The 20,298-nt window shown below is 43.6% G+C and overlaps 1 protein-coding gene across 1 annotated transcript in view; it reads left to right on the forward strand.

Annotated features, from left to right (window-relative positions):
* Positions 1-884, forward strand: part of ANTXRL (ANTXR like) — a 62,775-nt gene extending 61,891 nt beyond the window's left edge. Inside the window, exon 15 of the mRNA XM_063304377.1 lies at positions 121-884. Coding sequence (XP_063160447.1) covers positions 121-348 — 228 coding nt within the window. The 3' untranslated portion in view covers positions 349-884. The remainder of the gene's footprint in view (positions 1-120) is intronic.
* Positions 885-20,298: the final 19,414 nt, after the last annotated feature.

Below are 20,298 nucleotides of genomic sequence, written 5' to 3' on the forward strand. Positions count from 1 at the left end.
ATATTGACTGTGCTACATAAATAGTAATAGTTAATAGTAAGTGTTAAATAAATCAGCAAAGACAATTATATAGGGATCTGTGAAATGTTTTCAGTTTTTTTCTGTTTCTTGTTTACCTAGGGGCGGTGCATGCATTTTGCACGAATGAAACCAGATGGAACACTCATCTCCTATCAGCCACCGGCGAAGTCACCGCAGCCACACATCCTCAACAATGCACCAAGACATCCATCCGTTCCAGAACCATTCCAGCCTCCTCCCTGCAGGCAGCTCCCTCCTGGACCTCCCCCATCAAGGCACCCACCAGGGCCACCGCCATCTCGCCCACCACCTCAGCCTCTAATATAAAGTACAGAAATGAAGATGGTTCTAATCCAGTTCTTGGCGGAAGACAGTACATTCACCTTCCATAGACAAAATCGATTTTGTTGCTGGGCAACAAAAAGAAAATGCTAGTGTCAATTTATATTAGTTAATTATATTTATATTACAATTGCCATATAAAAATATGTTACTAAGCTCAGAACTCCTTTTGCTTGAATGCATCAGACATTCACGCAACTGGAAACCAATAACTTCTGTATTTCCCATAGTGAATGCAAAATGCAGAAACAGAAGAAAATGTTGACAGCAAAAAGATACCTGTATTATTCACTGTTGTAAGTGCTGTTAATGCCATGGGAAAAATCTCTTACTTCTCTGTTTTTATTGTATAATAAGATGCCGTATGGTAGATTCAGCCATCAGGCTCCTCTGGTAGGTGTCCTGAGCCTCTGTTGCTTTGCGGATTAGCTAAAACTGCAAGACTTCAGGTGAGGTTGATGGTCCTAGGCAAAGCCTGCCAGCCCCCACTTCAGGTCAGTAACATCCAGCTGCAAGCACAACTCAGCCCTAATGTAGTGTCCCTGCTTTCACATGTGGAGCCCTGCAGAAGTCCACGCTGCCTGAAAAACCCATTTCTGCCTTAACAGCTGCTGCAGGCTTTCCTTTTTCAAACACAATGGGATGGTGAAAATAAATTACGTAAAAGTGCTCGGGGCTCTGTCTGTTAAACAGAAGAGAAAGGGACCAAATTTGGTGTGGGGAATGGTGGGCGGGAGAAAAGCCAGCAAAAGAAGAATTGAGTTAGAAAATGGGCCAGATCTATGTGGAGGCTTTGGAGAACATTTCAGGAAAAAAATCCTCCAGTGCATCCCTTGGGGAGTGGCAGCTGGACAGCAGCTCAGAATATTGCCAAGTGCTGGAAAAAATTAGGGAAGCACGTCATAGATATTTTTCAACTTACTGGTTGCTGGTTATGAATTTGAAAGGAGGTAGGCTGCAGTGCAGCTAGGCTGTTTATATACTGTTAATCTCTATTGGAACGAAACACTGTGGGCTGCATCCAGACCCATGTAACCTAATGGGATTTTGCATTGCTGCTCCTTCTCCATCCGACCAAGATCCCCCAGTTCTCCAGAGCAGATCTCAGTGATCTCTGGAAGAGGTGTAATATATGCTGAAAGCCCTAGTAGTGTAGCAGAATGTTATACAGGCAGTCCTTGCTTAATGACCATTTGTTGAACAATGATTCAGAGATATGACAGGGCTAAAAAGGTTACTTATGACCATCCTCGAAGTCATGACCATCTCACCACCCCTGTGGTCATGTGATCACAATTTCAGTGCTTGGGAACCAGCTCACATTTGGAGCATCTTGCAGTCACATGATCGCGATTTGCTACCTTCCCAGCCAGCTTCTGACAAGCCAAATCAATAGGGAACCATTGATTTGCTTAATTACGATGCAATTTGCTTAGTGACTGTAGTAAAAAAATGGTCGTAAAATTGGGTCTGGTCATGTGATGCTTCACTTAACGACTGCATCGCTTGGTGACTGAAATTCCAGTTTCAATTGCAGTCATTGAGGACTTCCTGTATATGCTATTATCCAATGACGAGAATTAGAGAAAACATTTTGCAACTTTTTCCTGTATTTAAGAGCTTCATGTTACTGAATTATGAACCTGAGCAAAATAGACTATTCCAAGGCTAAGAACATAGCTAGATGCGTGGTAACAAATGATTGATTATAAAGAAGATAATAAGAGAAAACAAGTATTGTACAGATGCCTTTCCTCTAAGGTATTTGAATCATGCCACATCAGAAGGCACTAAAGAGTGAGAGAACAGAGGACTGAAATTGTTGGCAGGTGGATTCTCCTGAAACTGAGGTGTGAGCAAAAGAGGATACTCTGCCCATCTGTCTCGCATACCCTCTTCTACAATTAAAAGTTTTCTACATATGCATGCACCTCATTAGCAAGGTATGCAGTGATAACTATGAATTGATAAGGGCTCTGTAGATTAAAAGCTTCATACTCTAAACATCATGTAGTGTTCATGAATTTAAAACAGCAATAAAATAGCAAAATGCATTGCAGGTTGTCATGGTAAATTATTTCATCAGGCATGTGAAATCACAAAATCATTGCAAATTAAGCTTCAGTCCATGTTAGGTTTTTTTAAAATCCGGTACACAAAGACGGAATTTGTTTTTCCCACAAAACCTGTTTTATTATACAAAATTAAACTCCTATTCCTTACATTCCTAATTCCTATTCCTATTCCTTATCTTAGTGCTTTTTTCTATTTTTCTACCTGCCTATAAACTGCAGTATTCCTATTGCTATATGTTTGCTACTATTTCTATCTTACTTAATCTTTAAATATGTTTTCCTGTCTTAACTGTTTCCTAGCTTTTTAAGCCTTTTCTTTTTCCCCAGGTCTTCAGCAATTGCAGCCAGTCAGTCCATTTGCACGTGAAAACCCTTTTCGCTCCTCTCCAGACTGGCCAATGGGCTTTTCTCCTCCTCCCCCGCCTGCCCCCACCAGCACTCCCAGGCCTCTCTCTCTGCAGCTGGTGGGTTTGCTCTAGGTCGGGGCTGCTGCAGGCAGGGAGCTCGCCTGGGTTCGCAGGCTCTGGCCGGGCCCTTTTCCTCTCCGGCTCTCAGCCAGTCTGCCAGCTCCAAGACTTGCAGTTTTCTTTCACTGTCTGGGGACTGTTTGCCTTTGGGTTGGAGGACCCCCACCACCGCTGCCTTCCTGGCTTGACTCCTTTGTCACCACGCATGCTTGATTTCTGGTCTGTTTTATGGGACAAACTCTTCAGTTCAGGAGAGGGTGGAGCTGTTTTCACTCTCCTTCCTGGCAGCACCAAAGCTCTTGATCCCAGGAGAGCAGAGAGAGGCCTGCTCACTCTGAGTGGGGAGTTTGGTCTTCCACAGTCCAATACAGATGATTTCAGACATGCTGGAAGTCTAGACCTGAGGAGTTTTATGCTTTGCTTGAGGTCACCTTGCCTTAAGACCAGATTGCTGAATCCATAACCTGGTTCCGGCAGTGTCTCCAAGTTCCTCCCCAGGTGCCCAACAAAATGCTGAAGTTGATTCTGTCCAACATAAGAGTCAGGGGTCTTGAAATCAGTGAGATATTACAATCTTAGACCAGAAGTTACAAAATTATTATATTTGTTTCATGGGTAGGCCTGTATATATGCATTAACAGGCCTACAACTAGGGTCTGTGTCACCTGGGGCAAACATGGATTCCGTGCCCATTTTGGTGCCCCCCCAGCATGGCACCTGGGGCACGGCACCTGGGGCACATGCCCGCTTGCCGCCCCCACCAGTTGCGGCCCTACTAACAGTGTTCTTAAACTAAAAATAAAGAATGAAACCTCTTTAATGTGAAGCCTGAATTTGAAATAATTTTTAATATAAATCATGATCTCCCAGGGAACCCCTAGTGAACTCTGTCATGATCACCATTGTGATGCTTGTGACATCGCAACGGCTCACATGACAATACAGGGAAATGGGTCCCTGGCAGATTAAGGCAAAGGCAACTATGAAACACAAAGGAAAGCAACAGGTGCAGGAAACTAAGTAACAACCGAGACCGGCGGTGCGGAAGACAGCAATACAAAGTTGCCAACAAGCAATTGACTAACAACAAGAGAGGCGCGCCCGAGCTGTCAAAGGATTAAGAGCCTGATCACCCGGCAATGGATCATTACCGTTCAGGAAGGTGATCGAGGCGACGCCCGGGGTGCCGGGGAGCTGAACGACCTCTCACCTGACAGGGACGAAACCGGTGGGACTCGTGGGATGCACCAGGAATGAGGTGGGGTGGAGCGCTGACCGGCGCGGGCTATTTAAATCCTGTTCCGGCGCGCTCCCCTCACTCTCAGCTTTTTAAAGGCATGCACTCTGTTCCTCAATAAAACCAGAACCTAAGCCTACGCTAGCATCTGTGTCTTTACTGGATCGCAGGCAGAGCCTGACATAAAGCTGAGAGTCTCAAAAATGAACCTTGCCAGTCTCCACTGGGAAAAAAAATTTTCCGCGGGAAAAAACACTGGCGATGATGGAACCGGGGACGGCCATGGAGTCGGCGCTTCACACCGGAGGCGCGAAGGACGCAACGCAAGAGGGGGAGATGACCCGACAGCTGCTAGAGTTGGAGCACCTGAGATGGGACACAGGCTCCCTCCATGCCCACACTGCACCCAGTTCCAGACCTGGAACTCCAGCCCGGACTGGAGAGCCCCGACGGAAGACGAAGTCAGGGGCCAACAACTCTTCATGCGGGACGGCGGAGCAGGACCCTGGACGGGGACATCCTACACCACCTGGAGACTCCACTACCCCCAAATGCCCGAGCAAGGAGTCGCAGGACTGCCGATCGGGCAGCAACCGGCAGCACCGATGATGGACGACCCTGTCATACCAGACAGGGTCAGCACCCTGGAAGCCAAGGTACGAGCCCTGGAACACATGCTCCAGTCCATGGCATCGGTGGTGAGTGAGCTCACAAAGACTGCTGCTGCACAGGGGGCAGGAGGGGGTCGGGGCACCCTACCCACCCCATCAACAACCACAAGAGGAAGGGGCCAAGCACGGGACTCTTTCGCAGGGCTTTGTGGTCCCAGCCCGGTGGGCGTCATCCCTAACCACCCACAGGTGGGGGTCTTGCAAATTGGGGGATTCGCCAAGGACTTCCCCGTGAAATTTGACGGAGACCCCACGAACCTGTCATTCTTCCTGATGAGCGCCAGGAACTACATGGCCCAGTATGGACATTGCTTCGAGACGGAAGTGTCCAAAATCTCGGCAGTGGCCATGAAACTCAAAGGCAGGGCTGCGGACTGGTACGTCCAGATGTCAGAGTCCGGAGCCCCAGCCCTGGCCACTTTTCACAACTTCCTAGCCACACTCAAACATTACTTCGAAGACCCCCTGGCAAAGGAAAGGGCCAAGAGTACCCTTAAAGGTCTTCGCCAAGGGAAAAAAGCGGCAGACTACGCTCTCGAGTTCAAGGTCCTAGTGGGTAAAATCCCGGAATGGTCTGAGGCCACCTTGATCGACATGTTCAAGGATGGCCTCAACCGAGAGGTGCTACAATGGGCACTCTATAGGGACGACCCAGACTCCCTACACGGGTGGATTTGTCTGGCCGGAAAGGCTGAGCACGCCCAGCGCACCTTCATGCTAGCAACCACGAACGACACAACCCCTCCCAGCGGGAGAGGACCAGTCCCACAGTCGGGCCCGACCTGGGACGCAGAGCGACAACGGTGGTTTGCCCGCAGGGAATGTGCCAGGTGTGAGAAGACAGGCCTCCGGGCAGTTGAATGCTTCAAGGACGACAGATCGCCCGCCCAGACCAACACCGAAGGCGCCGCACAAGCCGCCCAACCCTCCCAGACGGCTGACAGGAGCGCTAGCGACCCCAGATGAGGAAGCGGATGCCTACCTCGCAGGGGACGTGGTTGATGCCCAGGAACAGCCGGTGGGAAACGCCTCCCACCTGCCCTAAGCAGCGCTTAGAAACCTAATCCACCCAGACATTGTCACCGCACTAAAACTGCCCTGCTCCCCCCTCCCTAAACCTCTGGTGTTCCAACAACTCGACGGCTCTACAGCGGGGGGGGGGGGGGGACCGGCCACCCAGGGTACAAGAAAGGTCACCCTGAAAACGGGCACCCACAGGGAGTCCATAGACTTTGTGGTAACCCCGGTGGGGAAGCCCATCATGGTGCTGGGGATCCCCTGGCTAGCACGCCACAACCCCTGCATAAATGGGAGGACCCGCTCTATAACGTTCGAGGACGGGGTCTCCCAAGCACCAACAAAGGAGAAATCTTCCACTCTGACTGTGGGGAGGGCAGAGATCATCGACCAAACCCACGCCCTCCCCCCAGAAGGACTGCCGGAGCAATACTCAGACTTCGCAGACATCTTCGGGGAGGAGGAGGTGGACCAATTACCCCCCCCCCCATCGCAAGATGGACTGTGCAATCGAACTGCTCCCGGACTACCCCAGGATGTGGAGCCTATCTCCGACATCGTCGGGACTGTGCTCTCTGACTCCCAGCTGGGTCTGGCAGCTGTCACCCGGGGACACGCTCGGGGACAGCCTGCCCCCCCCCTTGCAAACAACTCCGCCGCATCCCACCCCAAGGCGCAGGCAACCACAGATGCCAGGTGGGCTACGGGCAGATTTTATAACAGCAATAAAATCTGACCCCTGGCTCCTCGCCAACCCTAACAAAGTAACCATGGAACAGGACCTCGCATGGGCGGAGGGAAGGTTATACATTCCTGACTCACAAAGACCGACAATCCTTAGCAGATTGCATGACAGCAAACAGGCTGGTCACTTCGGGTTCCTAAAAACCCTACACCTAACTCGGCAACAGTTTTGGTGGCCCTCGATGAGGAAGGACGTCAAAATGTATGCGGCGTCCTGCCCGGTGTGTGCGATGGCCAAGCGACCGGTTGGTAAACCCCAGGGGCTGCTGCAACCTGTGGCTGAACCCTCCCGCCCTTGGGATGAAATCTCAATGGATTTCATTGTGGACTTACCGCCTAGCCAAAAGAAAACGGTCATTTGGGTAGTCAAAGACTACTTCTCAAAACAAGCCCATTTCATCCCCTGCGCCTCGATCCCGTCAGCACAACAGCTGGCGAAACTTTTCCTGGTACACGTGTACCGCCTCCCTCTTGGTGACCGATAGGGGCACACAATTTACCTCGAGGTTTTGGCGGGCTTTTTTGAAACTGATAAGCACCCAGCAAGCCCTGTCAACCTCCTGGCATCCCCAGACGGACAGATCTACAGAGATCCTCAATGCCACACTGGAGCAATTTCTCTGCTCCTATATAAACTACCACCAGGACGACTGGGTGGACCTACTCCCGTTTGCAGAGGTCGCATACAACAACACGATACATCAAAGCACGGGACAAACCCCCTTTGGGGTGGTGTTGGGTCGGGAGTTTGTCCCCATCCCTGAGCTACCCCAGCCCCCGTCCCCAGCAGTGGCCGCCTGTGATTGGGGTGTGAAACTCGCAGATTCCTGGCCGGTCATCAAGGATGCGCTTAAAGAGGCGCAAACCGCATACAAACTGCAAGCGGACAAGCACCGGCGCCAACAACCAACGTTTCGGGTAGGGGACCTAGTCTACCTATCCACCAGATTCATCAAATCACCGCAACCGTCTAAGAAACTGGCCCCCAAATTTATTGGGCCATTCCAGGTGACACAAATTGTGAACCCAATCACGGTGCGCTTGGACCTGCCCCATAATTTAAAGCGGCTGCACCCGGTGTTTCACTGCAGCTTACTTAAGCCGGCAAGTGACCCCTCCCGGTGGCACCCACGCATGCCCCCCCCCACCAGTGATGATAGACAGACAGCAACACTTCGAGGTCAAGGAGGTACTAGACTCCCGCAAGCTGCGGGGCTCCCTCCAGTACCTAGTCAAATGGAAACACTTCCCACACCCTGAGTGGGTCACTGTCCGCGACATCCAGGCTCCCGACCTGATCCGCAACTTCCATACCGCCTATCCCTCCAAACCCTCGGCGATTTCCTAAAGGGGGGCAGTATGTTATGATCACCGTTGCAATGCTTGTGACATCGCAACGGCTCACACGACAATACAGGGAAATGGGTCCCTGGCGGATTAAGGCAAAGGCAACTATGAAACACAAAGGAAAGCAACAGGTGCAGGAAACTAAGTAACAACCGAGACCGGCGGTGCGGAAGACAGCAATACAAAGTTGCCAACAAGCAATTGACTAACAACAAGAGAGGCGCGCCCGAGCTGTCAAAGGATTAAGAGCCTGATCGCCCGGCAATGGATCATTACCGTTCAGGAAGGCGATCGAGGCGACGCCCGGGGCGCAGGAGGGCTGAACGACCTCTCACCTGACAGGGACGAAACCGGTGGGACTCGTGGGATGCACCAGGAATGAGGTGGGGTGGAGCGCTGACCGGCGCGGGCTATTTAAATCCTGTTCCGGCGCGCTCCCCTCACTCTCAGCTTTTTAAAGACATGCACTCTGTTCCTCAATAAAACCAGAACCTAAGCCTACGCTAGCATCTGTGTCTTTACTGGATCGCAGGCAGAGCCTGACAAACTCTTGCAGAACTCGAGGGTTCCATGGAACCCTGTTTGAGAAATCCTGGTTTATAGTGTGCCACAAGGTTCCAGCTTGTCCTTCACGCTGTTCAACATCCACATAGATCAACTGAGGGAGGTCATCAGTACGCTGATAAATCTAGCTCTATTACTCCTTTCCATCCAATTCCAAGCAAGCAGTCAGTATTCTTAAACATTGCCTATGTTTGACAATAAACTGCATGATTTAAAAACAAGCTGATACTACCACCAAACAATATGGAGAGACTGCTGGTTAATAGGGAACTGGGTGTGAGGTTCAGTCTGTTCTTGGACAGAGTTTCATTCCTTCTGTGAGAAAAGGTCTGCAGTCAGGGACTTGCCTTTGATTCTCAGCTATCAACTGGATTGGCAATTAGGGAATGTGGTGGGAGCCACAATTACATCTAGTGCAGCAGCTAAGCTAGTCGGATTTGGCAAATAATTGTCCACTTCCTTGTTACATCCCACTTTGATTAATGTTACAAGCTCTATATGGGACTATACTTGAAAATAATAATAATTTGTTAAATTCATGTGCTGCCTGACTCCCAGTGGCTCTGGGAGGTTTGCAGTTCTTAAAAGCATTTAAGAGCAAAAACCAATTCAAAAAACACAAAAACAGCACAAGATGGCAAAGAAAATAAACCCAGAGGGGAACAGAAAGGAAGAAAGGGCCATCATCATTCTCTCTAAAGGCCTGGGAAAGAGCCAGGTCTTTAAGGCCCTTCGATACCAGAAAGGTGGGAGCTGTTTGAATTTTGGGGGGAACCACATTCCAGAGAGCAGGCACTGCTACAGAGAAAGTGCACTTCCAAGGTCCAGACAGATGGTACTGTTTAATCGATAGAACCTGGAGCATACCAACCCTGCCAGATCAAACCCACCATGCAGATACTATGTGAGAAAGGCAGTCCCTCAAGTAACCAAGCCCTATGCCATGTAGGGCTTTATAGGTAAAGACCAGCACCTTGAATTGCGCCCAGAAGCAAACTGGCAACCAGTGCAGCTTGCAAAGCAGAGGTGTTACATGGGCATTCCAAGGCATGCCCATCACTGCCCACACTGCTCCATTCTGAACCAGCTGAAGCTTCCAGGTAGTCTTCAAGGGTAGCCGCATGTCGAGCATGTTGCAGAAAGTCGAGCCATGAGGTGACCAGGGCATGATGACTGAAGGGCCCCCTAATTTAGGAAACGGTGCAACTGGTGCACCAGATGAAATTGGGCAAAATCTTCCTGGCCACAGCTTCCACTGCTTCCTGGAGCTGTGAGTTGAGGAAGACTCCCAAATTGCGCACCAGCCTTGAGTGCATACAACCCTGTCCAAGGTCGAAGTTGGAACAGCCTCAGATCTGGATGGTCCACAGCCACTCGGTCAGATTGGTCAGGTTGAGTCAGAGATAGTTTCTCCCCATCCAAACACCTATATAGGCACAGGGATCACATGGTGCCTATCCTGAAAGATCTCCACTTGCTTACTGGCAGAATTTAAGGTTTTGATAATTAACATCCTAAACACCCTGATTGCATAAGAGACTGCTTCTCAAATCACAAACCTGCCAAATGTTAAGATCTACCCTTTCAAGATGCTTCTGCTGTCGAAGGACCATCTTTCTTCGTTTCTGGCATGTGCAATATTTGTTGCTCCCAAAGGATGGAATGCCCTTCCTCAGGAATTGCACTTGCCCTGCCCCCACCATCTCTAAATATGAATCTCTTTCAATACGCATCTGTTGGATAATTATAGTATTTTATTGCAATTTTTATTTGCATTTTAAAGTTTTCTGTATAGTTTTTGTTTTTCAGTTTTCTTAGCCACCTTAAGTGTTTGCCAGAGCAGAAAAATTAGATCAAACAAGTGAACAAATAAATAAGAACCTACTATTTTCCAATCATTAAAATAACACTGCAGAGTCTAGAGCACACATGGGGCATATTTATGTGTGCAAATATAAATCTCTGTGTGCATTAATATCATAGACATCTGGCAACATACCCCAAGCATAATTACTTGGCAACTCTTATGTACAAAGGAACAGATCAGAATTGTGACCTGAATACCAGCTTCTGGGTGAAGTTCATGGCAGACTAGACATTTCTAAAGAAGCAGAGATGACCAGCAGCCAGAGTCACTTCGTGTGAGATGGGCATGACGAAATTTGAAATATAAATAAAATACAATTTGGCCTGTGCTAAGATAAACCAACGTACTTTGAGGGCCAGATTTGAGGCTTTGGAAATGGCCTAGCCTGGAATAATTCATTCTGATTTTTACCAAATTTAACAAAACTGTAGATAACTACTGTATGGTAGGAAGAAAAAAATCCAAATTTCATAAAAGTCAGTGCTGGGGTTTTCTACTAAATGCTACATCATTTTAATCTCTGATTTTTAAAGAGCAGATAGTCTTTTCATCCTGGAACAAGTTTCATGAAATCCATACTGAAAATGGATTTGATCAATGGCAAATTTCAGCTGGATAGATTTGCAAAAAAAAAAAAAAAGTAGCAAGAAACAATGATGCTTTTCCCTAAAGGTGCAGGATCTGATGTTTTTGCCAAAATTACAAAAATTGCTTTTGCAAGAGTGCAAAATCTGCTTTCATCAGTTGCCTCCCACCCATCTGCCCTGCCAACAGCTCTGGTGGTGAAGCTGTTTGTTGGAGGCTGAGTGAGGGGGAGCTATCTCAGATTTACTCATTAACTAATGGTCTTTTTGGTAAAAAGAAAGCTATCAGGTAAGGAAATCAGCTAGTAAATCTCTGGTCATGCAGCTGGTAAGGATGAGAAGCAGGGAGATGGTGCAAAAATTAGACGAATTGTCTTGCACTGCTTGAGTTAACTTAGAGCATTTGTGTGTTAAACTCTGCACGCTTAATGGTGTCTTTGTTCTATGATCTGCCTGTTCAGGTACAACTAAAAACATTTTGCAGTTTAAATCTCACCAATACTCCCCCCCCCCCAATTAGCCTCAGAAGAGCAAATGATACATTTACATTTAGATAAACTGCCTAAAGTAACATCTGAATCTGTTCCTGGGATAGAGTCCATTTTTGTTTGATAACATATTTGATGTATCCAAATGCCTACATAGTAAAGGTTAATGCAGCTGAAGTCTACGTTAATAGCAATAGTCTCTGTTTCCTTTACTTCTCTTCCTGTTTTCTTCTACATTTCTCACCAGGCCTAACCAATTAATAGCTAAGTAACTTATGATTTGATTGCAACTAATAAATCCAAGATCCATTATGTCATGGATCATCAGGGCCCCTAGACTATGTCCATGGATCTCCAAAATAAAATAGGACATTGGTTTTCTTTTTTTAAATATTCTTCAGAGGGAAAAATGCCCCAGAATTCATGAAACTACCAAATCTCACATTTTGTATTCTGATATGGGATTTTTTGAGATCTACCATGGCAGCAGTGAAATATAAATTTACTCCAACCCTTTTTTGCTCAGATGATGGTGTTTCAGCTACAACTTGTTTGGATTACTGCAATGTGCTCTACAGGGGGCTGCCCTTAAGGACCACCCACAAGTTACAACTGGTCCAAAATGCAGTCACACATGTAGTGTTGGGTGCCCCTAAGTTCACCCATTTTACACTCTTATTTGATTATTAAACTTTGCTTTGTTTATCTGCCTACCTAACAATTTACGATGGGCTTGTTGTGTTATTTCTTAAATATATATTTATTTCTTATTTATATTTATTCCTAAATAAATTTATTCCAGCATGGCTTCAACATCGTTTCAACAGAAAACAGAACCCAAAAAAGAAAAGAAAAAAAGAAAAATCGCTGATGAAGGAAGAGTATTCAACGAAAAATGGACAGATGAGTACTTTTTTATCGAGACAAATACTAAGGCACTATGCTTAATCTGTAGAGAAAATGTGTCAGTTTTCAAAGACTACAATTTGAAACAGCATTATACGGAAAAACATGCTGCCAAATTCGATGCGTATCAAGGAATTTGCCATAAAGATAAATTAGCAGAACTGAAAAAAAGCCTGTTGTCTCAACAATGTTTTTTTTAAAAAGTCACAACTCGTGACAATAAAGAACTTTATTTTAAAAGCTAGTTATTTGGTAGCAAATCTAATTGCAAAAAATTCAAAACCATTTACTGATGGTGAGTATTAAGCAATGTATGGAAAGCATGGCAGATATAATTTGTCCTGATAAAAAAAGCGATTTTTCTAAAATCAGTTTGTGTCACCAGACTATAGCCAGGTGAACTGAAGAAACAGGAAAATCTATTGAAAGAGGTTTGAAGAGTAAAGCTGTTAATTTCAAATTCTATGCTTTGGCGATGGATGAAAGTACTGATCTACTATGGCAGCAGTGAAATATAAATTTACTCCAACACTTTTTTGCTCAGATGATGGTGTTTCAGCTACAACTCGTTTGGATTACTGCAATGTGCAATGTACAGATACTGTCCTAATAGCCAGGAAACACGCTGAGACAAGGAACTGGTCTCTAATGTTTATTGCTAGTACATAACAGATACAGCTCAACTTGCCATTTTTATTAGAGGTATTGATAACAAATATAATGTCCCTGAAGAAATGGCTTCTTTGGTGCCATTAAAAGACACAACTAAATCTCTTGATTTGTACGAAGCAGTGAAAATGACATTAAAGTGATTTTCTTTAACTATTGTCAACATGTCTGGTACTGATGGTGCCCCAGTGATGGTTGGTAAAAGTGAGGGACTTAAAATTGATAGAGCAAGTGCCACCAGCAACTCACGTTTGACGAAGTATCACTGCATTCTACATCAAGAAAATTTATGGGCGAAAGCTTTAAAAATGGATAACGTCATGCAAATTGTCATCAAAGCAGTGAATTTCACAAGGGATTGAATCATGGCCAATTCCAGGAGTTCCTCAAAAGTATGGATGCTGATTATGGGGACATCTTTTACTTTTCTGAAGTACGGTGCCTAAGTCGGGGTAAAATGCTGAAAAGATTTTATGATTTGAGAAACGAAATCAAGTCGTTTATGGAATCAAAAAGAAAATTTGTGCCAGAACTTGAAGGTGAAAAATGGCTCATGGATTTAGCATTTTTGGTGGATTTGACCGCTCATTTAAATGAGTTAAACATGCGTCTTCAAGGTGAAAACTAACTTATCATTGCTATGCTTCAAACCATAACAGTGTTTGAAATGAAACTCAAAGTATGGCAAGCTCAAGTTATGGAAAATAATTTTATACATTTTAATATGTTGACTAAACACAGTCCTGTGAACAGTGAAAAATATGCAGCCTTGTTTTTCGGTTTGAAACAGGAATTTGAGAACAGGGTTTCAAGATTTCTGGAAAAATCATCAATATTTTGGTATATTTTTGACTCCATTTTCAGTCTACATAACTACATTACCACCAAATTTTCAAATGGAATGCCTAGAGTTGCAATCAGATATTCAACTCAAAGAAAAATTTGATCATGTCTCTCTACTGGACTTTTGTAAGACCTGTCTTCCCAAAGAAAAATACCCCTCGCTCCACAATCACACCTGATTCATGACATCACTTTTTGGCAGCACATACATTGGTGAGCAACTATTTTCAAGGATGAAGCACACAAAGAGTAAAATTAGAATTAAAATTTCTGACAAGCACCTTGAGAACTCACTGAGAATTGCAACCACTTTCATCGAACCAGACATTGATGCATTAGTTTCACAAAAACAAAGTCAAATATCCCACTAGTTTTATGTTGTCCTCTTTTTAAAAATGTTATAATAAAAATATAAAAAATAAATGAAGTTTTATTACTTATATACATTAACTATATTATATATTTTATGTGTGGCCCAAGACAATTCCTCTTCACTCAGTGTGGCCCAAGGAAGCCAAAAGGATGAACACGCCTGCTTTAAACATTTCCTCTCCTTTCTTACCAACCACTTGTGACTACTCTAACCAACCAGCCCAGGCATGAGGCTCTTCTCCATTCCCCCATCCCCCACCATTTCTCTGGAGGCTTGAATGGTGTGTGTGTGTGTCTGTCTGTCTGTCTGTCTGTGTTATAGACATTTTCTTGTGTGGTGGCCAGACCTGCAAACAGCAGGGATTTCCGTCTCCGGCTACTGTGTGGCACGCTGTTTCAAACCTGACTCAAATCTTCTAAAGCAGGAATAAGAGGAAGCAAGTAAACAAGGAGACACTGAAATGAGAAGAGAGAGTACAGAGAGCTGGGAAGGAAATACAAAACAACTCAGCTGCAGCTCTTGAGAAAAATGAAAATTCAACAAGTCCCCTTCTGTGCATTTCCTTTAGGTGGGGCAGTGATAAAATGATCTGGCTTGGACTGTTCAGCTGATTTTAAGGAAGGGGGTGAGGGTAGGGTGGGGTGGGGTTAACACAAGCAAGTTTAGTTTCTCACACACAACAAATCCCAAAGTCATGGACAAAAGTCAGTATTTTGCCATTTTATTTCATCAGTAATAAATGGTGCTGGGGTCCCTGGGGCAAATGACGGGCTGCCCAAGTCTCTTGTAAGCCCTGGAAGATTCCAGTGTAAAATGCTATTCCTTGTTTGCTGATATTATTGATAACACTTACTTGAGCCACTAGTCATGTATTACCAAGAAAATCAGCTACACTGACTATGATAAAACTAACATTTTGGGGTTTTTTGAGAATAAAGTCAAAAAGTATAGCTGGAAACTCAAGATCATATCTTATCCTGGTGTTTTATTTTACCATGCTCCGTCTCGGCAACAAGATTGCAAGGCAAGCTAGTATGACAGCCTTGCTTGGATATTTTTATTCAAAAGGGGAAAGATTTGTCCCTGTAGCAATACAGGTTTTTAACGCAAAAATTGCATCTCAAATTTTATATGGAGCTCCAGTTTGGATTATAGTTGTCAATAATAACATAACCCAACAGCAGGTGAATTTTTAAAGATCTCTTTTAAATGTTCCAAGTTGTGTTCTAAACTCTGTTATTCTCCTGGAAACTGGCAATGCCCATTGAAAACAAACACTTGGGTAAGTCCTATTAAATTTTGGTTGCAAATACACCTTTTCAAACACAAGGAAGGATAGCAATGTGAAATCCCAAATGATTCTTTTGTAGATACTGTACGTGGTTTAAACAGGTGACCCAAAAGATTAGTCAGATTGGCACTGATCCTGATTATTTGTTTTCCAGGAGTATGACATCAGCATTTTATTGTATTAAACAAAGATTAAGGAATAACTCAGTATAGGAATTAATGGCAAAAGCTAACTTCCCTGTTCACATGTGACTTTTGGAATAAATTACAAATACACTCTTCAGCTTCCTATATATCTTAACAGTTGACATTTAAGTAAATAGACTAGCCCTTTCAAAAGCCAGATTAAACGTGTTGCTATCAAATACGCTATATGGTAGATTTTAAATGATCCCCATCTCAAAGGTTTTGCCCTTGTAATGGTATTGGCTTTGAAATGGTGGATCCTATTTTATTGTATTGTGAATTTTACAAGAGTTTTCAGCAGGATATTATTTGTCCTATTTTAAAATCAAGACCAGGAAGAGATATTTCTGAATATGTTGAAATTTTATTTGCAGATAAAAATCCTGAAATTACAGTGGCAACTGCTAGAATTTTAACTACAGCTATAGAAACAAGGTCTTAGTAACACATCAGTAAGTTTGAGTTTTAAATGTTTTATGTAATATTTATTAATTATTTTATTTGTTACACTGTTTTATCTCATGCCAAATTTTAGATTATATTTGTACTATTTGCTATTTAGGTGTTTTGGTTGATAAAACTATATATTATTGATAACAAAGAAAATCCATCTTCTCAGTTCGTTCTACAACATTTCTCAGTAATCATTCAGGCCAAGGGAGGGTAAAGTCTACTTTGTCACTGGCAGTAGACTAAGAGAAATGGGTATTTATGGGCAGTTATAAACAGATAAGCATTTAGAGTTAGTCACGCCCAGAGATTCTTTATTTGCTGGAACAGCTCTGGTCAACAGTGTGGTTGACTATAAAAATAAATGGGCTACTAGATCACTTTGCTTGGATTTTTTAAATTCATTAAAATATTTATAGCTTGTCAGCAAAGGAGATTTTGGCATTATTTAAACCATTTAAAGAAAAATAAAAAATAACTTACCTATAAATGAAATGTAGATTTAAACTGCGGTCTGTAGAACCCCAAATTCAAGGTAAATAACTAAGACTGAGTTTATCTCAACTGAGTTGAGATAAAAATAAGGTTGATGCAAATCTGCTCTTGATTCAGTTCTTGGTTGCTTTTCTCTGGACACATTCCAGTTTGTCAATATACTTTCTAAAATGCAACACCCACGACTAGACAGCATGTTCTACATTTGTGTCTTTGTGTAATGTGCAGATTTGATCATCGTACCATTCAACCTCTCATCCATGTTGTTTTTAAATATGCTGAACAGCACGGTGGACTTCTAGGTGCAATTTAAGGTTCTGGCTGTCACTGGCACATGGCTTGGGGCCTGGCAGCTATTCATGGGACTGCCTTTCTCCAATTACCTCCATCCCTACCTCCTGTAAGAGCAGAGGCAGTGAGCATGCTCTGGGTGCCACTGACTCACCAGGTCCATCTCTTGGCTTCTCTCTTACTGTCTCTGTCCTCTGGAACACTATACCCTTCCCTGAAGGTTTCTCTTGAAGCCATTAGTGGACAGCTAGGACCACATAATGGAACAGAGCTTAACACAGTGGAGAACCTGTGCACAGAAAAAGAATATTATCTAAAATAGCTTTAATGAGCACATCAGAAAAGCACAGGTTATTGATCTTACACATTCAGCCCTCCCAAGCATAAAGAATCACACACTTAGACAAAGTAGGTTTAAGATAAGTAAAAAGATTCTTACTGACTTTATTGTTGGTTCAGTTACATCTATCTTAAGTGGAAAAATGATGTTCCTTGTATCTTCTGTTCTTTCTAAACTTAATTCATCCTAAACTCTCAGCCCTATAGCTGCCAAGAGCTGCGTGGAAGAAAATGGGAATTCCAGGCCCACCACATGGCGCCCGCAGATACGGAGCAGCACACAGCCGTGTGCTTAGCTCCCAATGGTGAGGAAGGAGGAAGAGAGAGAGGAAGTAGGAGTGGCAACAAACAGCTTCCTCAGAAGCATGGAGAGTTGCATCCTGGGCCGAACTCATTTATATGCTAATGTGCATGCTAATGAGGCATGCTGGATTTGCCAGGACCTCCAACATGTCTGGCCCCCCAAAGCTCTAAAAACCTGGCTTCCAAAATAAGCCAGAAGATAGGGTGGTTTATGATCCCAACCAGTGGAGGTGTTGCACTATATTTGTATATGTGGTTTCACATTGTATTTTTATGCTATTTTAATTTCATACACCAGCTAGGGTTTTTGGATTTCATGGCGATAATTCTAAATAAGTAAAAATCATGCTTGGGACTGTTTCCATCCAGAAGCAGGATATGCTGGTTTGTTGATAAGTAAAAACAGAAGTAGAGGGAAAACTTTTGCTTTTTCAACCTGGCAATTCCAGCTGTTTTTTCTTTTCCTTTTTCTGATCCCTCTTCTTGTAATATTTTTCCTAATTAAATATTTTGATGGCCGATCAAAGCCTTATAAAAGTATTGCCAAGATGTTTTATTTATTTATTGAATTTATATGCTGCCCATCTCACTGTGCCAGTGACTCTGAGCAGCTTATAAGTAGAAGAAAAACATAAACAATCTATACCAAAAATATACAAAGTTAAAAAATTAAAAAGACAGAGAGAGCATCTTCAGGCCACCAACCAACCCCAGGGCTGCATATCATTATTGGATGTCCAAGCTAGTTGACAGAGCCAGGTGTTCTGGAAGGCCAGAAGAGTGGGGGCCAACCTCACCTCAGGGGGCAGGATATTCCATAGGGCTCCATATATTTTTTAGATGTTATCCCTTCCTTATGAACAACATCTGTATTCTTTGAAACTGGTCTGCAGACCCTCTGCCTGTTTTAATATTAGCCACTAGAGGACAGTAACTAATTATATACATATTTTGTAATAGTGGGATCCACTAGCAATCCACTGTGTTGGAAGTTCAATCTTCAAATTAATATTTTATGTAAATATGTTTTGATTTAAAATATTTATATTGTAAATGTTTAACTTTAGTACAAAATGTTACTTCTTCAGTGAAAATTCTTAAAACTGAATTGGCTCAAGTATTTTTTGGTAGAGATCTACAGTATTTAGAGGGTTGTTGTTGTTGTTCTGGTCCTCTGAGTCAACCTTGACTCCTGGTGACTACATGGACAAGTCCTTGCACTTTTCTTGATGCATTTGCAGAAGCGGTTTGCCATTGCCTTCTTCTTCCTAGGGCTGAGAAAGCGTGGTCACCCATCTGGTTTTATGTATAAGGCAGGATTAGAGCTAGGGTTTCCCCACTTCTATTTCAGTTCCTTTAACCACTACATCAGACCGGCTCTCATATAGAGAAAAAAAATCAAAGCTTTTTATTACCTGTTATAATACAGTAGCTGTAGATCTCCTACAGAAACCCCTGTTCTAAACTGAATTTTGTTTAATTTGCCAACATCTCTAAATTAAATGAGAAAGCAAGAATAGCCATACTGGTTCAGGCCCCAAAGACTATGAACTCCAGCCTTCTGTTCCTATCAAGGCCAACCAGATCCCAACAGGAATCCCAAAAGCAAAACACAAGCACAGTAACTCTTGTCCTCCAGCACCTGGAATTGCCCTTTTATTGTAGGTAATAGATTACCATTAGGATGTGTAGTCATTCGTAGTCTTATCCTCCACGAATGGTAGAGGAATCCAAGTTGAGGGCTATCACTGTTTCTTAAAATTCCATTCCTTTTTTTAACAATGGGTAAACTAGTACCAATCATGTTATACCTGTTTCTTGTGCCTCAGCATCAGAATCTCAAATGGAGCTATCCTCTAGTCACACTCAACAGGCATAAAGACTAACATTTATAACAGAGTTTATGGAGGTCTAACAACCAACATACATCCACAGAGCTGCAGCCACTTTTTCAGGTCTGAATCTAAGACACACACACACACACACACACACACAGAAATAATAACACAGATAAACAAAAACAGGTTGCACAGGTTACTGCCATTAGGAAGATACCACTAAGTCAGGACCTACTGCTGGAGATAAACAACTGGCATCTGAATTAGTCCCCAGTGATAATCCCCAGCTCTTCCAAAGACTTTCCAGTGACCTCCTTGATCCTATCCATATTGTCTTCCTCTTCTTTTATTTTTCAGCTTCCAGAAGCTTGGATTTATAAATTGCTCATGCCCAGAACACTCTTTGACTTTAATGGGGTCCACTCTGTCCAAAGCGAAGGAAACCTCCCTCTTGCGTTCTCTTGTCTCTCCACTATCCCTCTGCTTTTTCTGAAGCCTGCCTCTTTCTTCCTTCTATTTTTTCTCTCTATTCTTTTTTGTAAGATCATAAGCAAAACTTTTCTTGAGCTAAGAATGAATTAAATGCTACAAACTAATATGGTAGCACTTTCTAAAAGATCTTCTGCAAAACAAGCTTATGGCCGCACCCATAAATTTCATAGAAATATTCTTCTCCTTTGAAAAAAAATTACTTCTTCCCCCATCAAAATTGAATGAGAGTAGTTGAAAGAAATGCAGAGCAAATACCTACAAGCATGTTTCCAGGCTGCCCTGCGTGATGTTACACACTTTGCCTACCAAAAAAGCCATTGTAGTTTTGGGTTGCATCAACAGAAATATAGTGCCAAGATCATGAGAAATGATGATTCCACTCTGTGCTGACCAGGCCAC

The sequence above is a fragment of the Candoia aspera genome, chromosome 5 (assembly GCF_035149785.1).
Source record: "Candoia aspera isolate rCanAsp1 chromosome 5, rCanAsp1.hap2, whole genome shotgun sequence".
NCBI classification, from domain to species: Eukaryota; Metazoa; Chordata; class Lepidosauria; order Squamata; family Boidae; genus Candoia; species Candoia aspera.